Here is an 8346-nt window from a genome sequence, read left to right as displayed (position 1 = left end):
GGCCTCAGAGCTTTTTTGGCCCCCTGGTTTGTGGTACTTTGTTACGGCACACCCAGGACACTCAGCCAGCCTACAGATCGACTGACTGCTTCAGGCTGAATGACCCACCCTGGTACAACCAGTTGAGGAAGGGGGTGGTCCCCTGACATTGGAAGGGGCCCTGTCACTCAGAAAGGACAAGGCACCATTCGTAGCATATCCTCCACTAGGGCTTCAGGAACAGCCCCCAGTGTTCTTCAGTATGTAGTAACACAACCATATTCCCTTAGAACTCTCTACAGACTATCTGGACTTCATGGATCCTGAACCATGACTCTCCTCTGCGCACCCACCCTCTTGGCTGGGGTTCTGATGCTTGCAGTCTCCCTTGTTCACTGGCTTCCCCAATATCCCACCAACCTTGTTTTCAATACCAAGTAAAGAACTGCCATGACCACATGTTTGGGGAAGGCTAAGCTTTGTAGGAGTCTGCTTTGGGACTGCTCTGTGTTCACAGAAGCACAGAGGGCTGACTGAAGGACTTCGGCCCTGCTCAGAGCAGAAAAACCACCATCCTTCAGGTTACTCAGGATTTGGCTGCAGTTGGCAAATCCTTCTACAACACCCCCACCCAGTGGCCACAGCCTCTGCTTTGTGTCACCATGTCTAGACAGCTTCATTAAAACTGCACTTGAACCCCTGAGGGAGCAGGAGAGCAGTGGGATGCAGACCTCAAATTATCATGAGAAGACCAGACATAATGGTCTAGCTGAGACTAGAAGGACCCCAGAGGTCATGGTCCCCAGACCCTCTGTTAGCCCAAGACAGGAACCATTCCCAAAGCCAACTCTTCAGACAGGGACTGGACTAGACTATGGACTATGGGATAGAAAATGGTACTGGTAAGGAGCTTCTTGGATCAAGTAGACACATAAGACTATGTTGGCATCTCCTGTCTGGAGGGGAGATGAGAGGGCAGAGGGGATCAGAAGCTGGCCAAATGGACATGAAAATACAGGGTGGAAAGGAGTGTGCTGTCTTATCAGGGGGAGAGCAACTAGGAGTATATAAAACCAAACCAGAACAAAACCCAGTGCCTTCGAGTCGATTCCAACTCATAGCGACCCTACAGGACAGAGTAGAACCGCCCCATAGTTTCCAAGGAGTGCCTGGCAGATTCAAACTGCCGACCCTTTGGTTAGCAGCCATAGCACTTAAGCATTACGCCACCAGGGTTTCCAGGAGTATAACGCAAGGTGTATTTAAATTTTTTATGAGGGACTGACTTGATTTGTAAACTTTCGCTTAAAGCACAATAAAAATCTAAAAAAAAAAAAAAAAAACACACTTGACACTGAGCTGAAACTTATGTTCCTTCTTCTCCCCCAGTGAGCCCAGTTAGGCTCTGGCCAGTCGGACAGGAGTAATTCCAGAGGTGGGGAAGCGGAATGAAGACCCTGAGCCCCTGTGGCTGGCTGACTCAGCAGTCACATCAACTGCCCACGGAGTCTAAAACAGAGACAGTGACGTGGCCGAGGATGCGGGGGGCGGGGGGGGGGGGGGGCTGAGCTCGGGATGCGGGGGCGGGGGGCTGAGCTCGGGATGCGGGGGCGGGGGGCTGAGCTCGGGATGCGGGGGCGGGGGGCTGAGCTCGGGATGCGGGGGCGGGGGCTGAGCTCGGGATCCGGGGGCGGGGGGCTGAGCTCGGGATGGGGGGCGGGGGGCTGAGCTCGGGATGCGGGGGCGGGGGGCTGAGCTCGGGATGCGGGGCGGGGCGCTGAGCTCGGGATGCGGGGCGGGGGGGCTGAGCTCGGGATGCGGGGGCGGGGGGGCTGAGCTCGGGATGCGGGGGCGGGGGGCTGAGCTCGGGATGCGGAGGGGGGGCTGAGCTCGGGGACCTCGGCACACGGCAGTGTAACCATTGCATTCCCTTCTTGCCCCGCCTGCATCCCTGCAGATGTTGGAGAGCACTGGCCAGCTTCCTCTGCCCCCGCTCTCATTGGGTAGACATCACCATACCTCCACCTCCCAGAACCCACTCCCGCTTACCAAGGTGCTGCTTCTGCTCCTTTTCCCTGTCTCGTTTTTTATATCATCCATTTATATCATGCTAGTTTGGGGACAAACTATGCAAGAGCCAGGAAGGGAGCAGAGGGACCCCTCCCCGAGGTCACCACCCTGTGTGAGGATAGTGCCGACCACATCCCCACATCACCGGGAGGCCCAGGGGACCTGCTGCAGCCAGTCCCACAGCAGCTCCAGCCATCACATGAGGGCTGATGCGAGGGGTCACTGGAGAACCCCCGGAAGCATGGCCCCCTCCCTTCTCTTCCTCATGAAGGCACAGAAGTAGAGTGGGTGAAGTGGGGATATGTCTGAGGGTGCTGGGGGTGGGGCTACGAGTATCCACTCCTGGCCTGGCCTCACTGCCTGCCAAGAGGAGCCCACTGAAAGGCAGTCTCTCTCGTTTCTGAGGGGCCGTCTCCCTCATTTCTGAAGGCCGTCTCCCTCATTTCTGAGGGGCCGTCTCCCTCACTTCTGAAGGGCCATCTCCCTCATTTCTGAAGGCCGTCTCCCTCATATCTGAAGGGCTGTCTCCCTCCTTTCTGAAGGGCCATCTCCCTCGTTTCCCTAGATCCTCCCTGACCATGAGAAGTAGTCTCCCCTATAAACCCCCCGAGTACAAGCTTTCTGTCCTTGCCCTTGGCATGTCCCCAGTAGTGGAGTGCTCTCCTGGGACAACATGGCCCCCAGGGCACATTCAGACACTGGAGAGCATGGCCCACACCCACAGCCTTCTGACTCTGCTCAGCCCCCACACCCTCCTGGAGCTGCATGTGACCCACGTAGGGCCCTGACCTGGGAGCCCTGAACCCGCCCGCTCACGCAGACCAGCCCCTGGCCTTGCTGGAGACCGCAGGTTCCAGTCCTCAGACACAGAGGGGCTCACAGGACAGGCACTGCAGCCCCGCACCCCAACTCAGCCCCAGGGCACACAGGGGCTCACAGGACGTGCACCGAGGGCTCACACACCCCAACTCAGCCCCCAGGATGTCCCAGGCTGCAGACAACCAACACCCACCATGAGCAGCTCCAGGAAGTTACTTCGCACAGCTCAGCAGTCCTGTGTCGTCCTCACAGGCAGAGTCCCCATCCTCCTGCTCCACCACCTCAGCCCCGGCTGCACCTTCACGCCTGGTCTTGTGATCACTAAAGCTTCAGGTATCACTGCCCCTCGAGGCTCACCAGAGGCAGGAAGGAGCACTTCTCAGTGTTATCTTGCATTAGGAACAAAACTCTCTCCCAAGCTCCCAGCCAGAATGGGGTCCCACACCACCACCCACCCAACACCCTCAGTGCAGGGGGGGTGGGGCTGCCACAGGAGGCTGCCCCCTGTACACACTGGTGCCCAAAGCCTGAGAAAGGGAGTCTGTTATTTAAGGGTGGGGGGACGGGAGGTGGGCAGGTCTCTTGCTGTCCAGCTGTCTGTCTAGACGTCAGGAATCCTGCATGTTCTCCGTGTCGTCTGGCTGACCTGTCACAGAGCTTGGTGTCACCCGGCCATGGCAGGCATGGTGTATCTGGGAGAGTCTCAGGTTTAAATGTGTAAACTTGGGTTCAGGAGCCCATGGTGGAGCTAACATTGAGGGCAGCCTGCAGGCCAGGGCTGTCCAAGGGTCTGAAGGGCCCACCGTGCACCTGGGGACACAAGGGTCGTCATCCTGGGGCCAGGCTTCTGGGCAAAGATGCGTTCCCATGGGGACACGCTCAGTCACAGACCTGAGGTGGGCCCCCAGGCCTCCCCACATCACCCCTAAGCTGTGTTTGCATTCTTGGTTTTAACTTTAAACTTTGTCATGTTAGCACCTGCCCCTGATTGCAATCCATACAGACATTGCAGAACGCCATTTTTGGCATTAACATAGCAGCTCCCAGGCCCTGCTCTGTGTTGTATGCAAATTTGATCAATATTCTTAACCCAGTAATTGATAACAATTCAGGCCAGCCAGGGACAGAGGTCACAATAACCTACACAGGACAGTCCTTGTTGTAGAGTTCACTTAATAAGGCATCGTTTCAAAAAGCAACTAAAGATCCAGAAGACTTTGAATCCCAGCACTTCCATGAAGCAATCCATTCTCCTCAAAGGGATCAGGGGCTACTGAGGAGGGGTCCGTGTGGGCCACCAAGACCCTGGCCAACACCCACAATACTCCCAGGTCTCATAGCTGCTCTCTCTCACAGCTTACTTGTCTCAGAGAACTTACCATACTGAAGGGCACTCGTCTGTCTGCATGTCTCCCCGTCTAGAATATAAATTCCATGAGGGTAGGGGCCCTGTGTGTCCAGTCACTGCTGAATCTACACAACTTTTTTTCTTTTTTTCCCAGTTGGTGTCGACTCTGACTCATGACGACCCCATGTGTGTCAGAGTAGAACTGTGCTCCACAGGGTTTTCAACAGCTCATTTTTGGACATATATGGCCAGGGGTTTCCTCCAAAGGGACTCTAGGTGGACTCGAACCTCCAACCTTTGGTTAGCAGCCAAATGCTTAAGTGTTTGCACCAGCCAGGGACCACAGACATGCTATAAACGTTTGCTCAATGAATGAATGGGTCCCTGGTTGCTTCTCATTTAAATGGAAATTACCAAATTGATCATATTTTTATCAGTTTAGTTGAAGATGCGAACTATCTCACTTTATCAAATCTCCATTAAGACAGTTTGGTATTTAGGTGTCAGAGTAGGACTGGGAGTTCATTTCTGTGATAACAGGAATTATTCGAGCCGCCACTCAGTATTAATTTTCAGATATATGAAGTCTGTCTCCTCACATTTGAAGGTTTTCCTCCACGTGTCTTTTATCTAAATCAGCCAAGTCTCCTCATAAATGAGAAATATTAAACAAACAGCAGCTTTCATAAGAGAAGTAACTAGCAGGAGTAATCCACAACTTCCATGTGGACACTCTTCCGCTCAGGACCACAGGCTGTGTGCTGCATTTTACACACCTGCCCCCGGGCCTATTCAAAGTATCGCTATCCTGATGGCAGGAACTCTCAGGAATCCGGGCTCAGAGCTAAGTCCAAGATCACGGCCCCCTGCAGATGAGGCCAACATCTGACCGCAGGGCTGGCTTACTCCAGAGCTCACAATCGCTTGTTTTATTATTAAATCGCTACCAATTATTCTACCACACCACATAGCTTCTCTGAATACCATACTCATCAAATTGAAGACACTGTCAATCAGAGTTGATACAGCTACATCATGACATACAACGCCAATTAAAATTATGAAACTCCATCGACTGGAAGGCACGCCAAAATTTCCGAAATGCTAAAATGTGTATACACACACACACACACATACATGCAAGCAAACGTATATCTCAGATTCAATACAATAAGGTACTTCACTGGCCCTGGAACAAATTATTCCTAACAAATGTTATAAAATACAAATATCTCCCTAAATCATTTAGAAAATTAATTTTGCCATGAAGTACACAGAAGAGATAAATCTTCAGTATGAATAAAGAAACTTTATTCCTTTATTTTGCAGCTGTAGAAACGGCAAGCATTTGCTAACACGTCATGTCTTCTCTTCGAGGCGTTAACCCACACTCCTCACGGTGGGGGGCTGTGGAAGCCTCCCTGCCCAGCTCGGGCTGCAGTAGATCCTGTCTGCAGACATCCAGCAGCACGAAGAGCAGTGAGTACAGTGCTCAGGGTGAGCCACGGAAGGGGAGTCTAAACCTGCCCGTATTTCTTCTGTTTGTTCAGGACAGCGACTTCCCGTTCCGCCCCGAGAAGTCTGCTAATGTGTGCAGGCAGCTCCTCTAAAATGAAAAGCCAGCACTTCAGCAAACACGCTCAGTGAGCGTGAACGTGCACGGCTGACAGGGAGTGCGTTGGTGTCCCAGGTCCCCTGGCACTTCAGGAAACACGCTCAGTGTGAACGTGCAAGGCTGACAGGGAGTGTGTTGGTGTCCCGGGTCCCCTTGCACTTCAGAAACATGCTCAGTGAGTGTGAACGTGCACGGCTGACAGGGAGTGTGCTGGTGTCCCGGGTCCCCTTGCACTTCAAGAACATGCTCAGTAAGTGTGAACGTGCACAGCCAACGGGGAGTATGTCAGCGTCCCGGGACCCCTCGCACCTCAGGAAACACACTCATTGAGTATGAACATGCACAGCTGACGGGGAGTACTTTGGCATCCCGGCTTCCCTTGCACCTCCTCGGAACGTGCTCACATCATACGCCCACACGGTGTCTATCCCCTCGCCTGTGACGTGGTCTGGGATCCAGTGCGGGAATGGGAAGCGGCAAGCAATGACTCTGGCACCTTCCTTGAGTTCAAGCTCAAGTTTCTTCTCCAACTGCGGCATCTGTAGGGAGGAATGGCCACTGCTTCAGGCAGTGGGTCAACGCTCTGAGAAGACACACAATCTGAATATGTATGTGCCTAACAACAGAGCACCAAAACACATGAGGCAAAAACCAACACAGCTGCAAGGAGAAAAAGAGGAATCCACGATGACAGGGGGACGTCACCACGCCTCTATCAGTCACTGACTGATGCACAGGCAGGAATCAGTGAGAACAAGATGAACAAACAGCACCATCCATCACATGGATCTATCTGACATTTCTACAACACACAATTAAGCAACGGCAGAACAGTCATTCCCCTCACGATTACATGGAACATTCACCGAGACAGACCACACTGTGGGCCATAAACACACCTCAACAAACGTAACATTCACCGAGACAGACCACACCGTGGGCCATAAACACACCTCAACAAACGTAACATCCACCGAGACAGACCACACCGTGGGCCATAAACACACCTCAACAAATGTAACATCCACCGAGACAGACCACACCGTGGGCCATAAACACACCTCAACAAATGTAGCATCCACCGAGACAGACCACACCGTGGGCCATAAACACACCTCAACAAATGTAGCATCCACCGAGACAGACCACACCGTGGGCCATAAACACACCTCAACAAATGTAACATCCACCGAGACAGACTACACCGTGGGCCATAAACACACCTCAACAAATGTAACATCCACCGAGACAGACCACACCGTGGGCCATAAACACACCTCAACAAATGTAACATCCACCGAGACAGACCACACCGTGGGCCATAAACACACCTCAACAAATGTAACATCCACCGAGACAGACTACACCGTGGGCCATAAACACACCTCAACAAATGTAACATCCACCGAGACAGACCACACCGTGGGCCATAAACACACCTCAACAAATGTAACATCCACCGAGACAGACCACACCGTGGGCCATAAACACACCTCAACAAATGTAACATCCACCGAGACAGACCACACCGTGGGCCATAAACACACCTCAACAAATGTAACATCCACCGAGACAGACCACACCGTGGGCCATAAACACACCTCAACAAATGTAACATCCACCGAGACAGACCACACCGTGGGCCATAAACACACCTCAACAAATGTAACATCCACCGAGACAGACCACACCGTGGGCCATAAACACACCTCAACAAATGTAACATCCACCGAGACAGACCACACCGTGGGCCATAAACACACCTCAACAAATGTAACATCCACCGAGACAGACCACACCGTGGGCCATAAACACACCTCAACAACTGTAACATCCACCGAGACAGACCACACCGTGGGCCATAAACACACCTCAACGAACATAACATTCACCGAGACAGACCACACCGTGGGCCATAAACACACCTCAACGAACATAACATTCACCGAGACAGACCACACCGTGGGCCATAAACACACCTCAACGAACATAACATTCACCGAGACAGACCACACCGTGGGCCATAAACACACCTCAACGAACATAACATTCACCGAGACAGACCACACTGTGGGCCATAAACACACCTCAACGAACGTAACATTCACCGAGACCGACCACACTGTGGGCCATAAACACACCTCAACGAACATAACATTCACCGAGACAGACCACACTGTGGGGCATAAACACACCTCAACAAACGTAACATTCACCGAGACAGACCACACCGTGGGCCATAAACACACCTCAACGAACGTAACATTCACCGAGACAGACCACACCGTGGGGCATAAACACACCTCAACAAACGTAACATTCACCGAGACAGACCACACCGTGGGCCATAAACACACCTCAACAAACGTAACATTCACCGAGACAGACCACACCGTGGGGCATAAACACACCTCAACAAACGTAACATTCACCGAGACAGACCACACTGTGGGGCATAAACACACCTCAATGAACGTAACATTCACCGAGACAGACCACACCGTGGGCCATAAAC

The 8346-nt window shown here is 52.6% G+C and overlaps 1 protein-coding gene across 49 annotated transcripts in view; it reads right to left on the bottom strand.

Annotated features, from left to right (window-relative positions):
* Positions 1 to 1838: 1838 nt before the first annotated feature.
* Positions 1839 to 8346, bottom strand: part of ATPSCKMT (ATP synthase c subunit lysine N-methyltransferase) — a 36491-nt gene continuing 29983 nt past the window's right edge. For 2 of the 49 annotated variants that reach the window (XM_049860180.1, XM_049860451.1), the window contains exons 2-5: positions 7919 to 8296; positions 7217 to 7864; positions 7055 to 7162; positions 1839 to 7000 (exon numbers count right to left, since the gene is read on the bottom strand). In XM_049860180.1, the coding sequence (XP_049716137.1) occupies positions 6647 to 7000; positions 7055 to 7162; positions 7217 to 7864; positions 7919 to 8296 (1488 nt within the window). In that variant the 3' untranslated portion in view covers positions 1839 to 6646. Of the gene's footprint in view, positions 8345 to 8346 lie in introns of those variants that run through there. The other 47 variants (XM_049860304.1, XM_049860492.1, XR_007514084.1 and 44 more) reach the window with 46 other exon arrangements.

Source organism: Elephas maximus, chromosome 2 (genome assembly GCF_024166365.1).
Source record: "Elephas maximus indicus isolate mEleMax1 chromosome 2, mEleMax1 primary haplotype, whole genome shotgun sequence".
In the NCBI taxonomy this organism is placed as follows: Eukaryota; Metazoa; Chordata; class Mammalia; order Proboscidea; family Elephantidae; genus Elephas; species Elephas maximus.
This window is presented reverse-complemented; position numbering and strand designations above follow the sequence as displayed.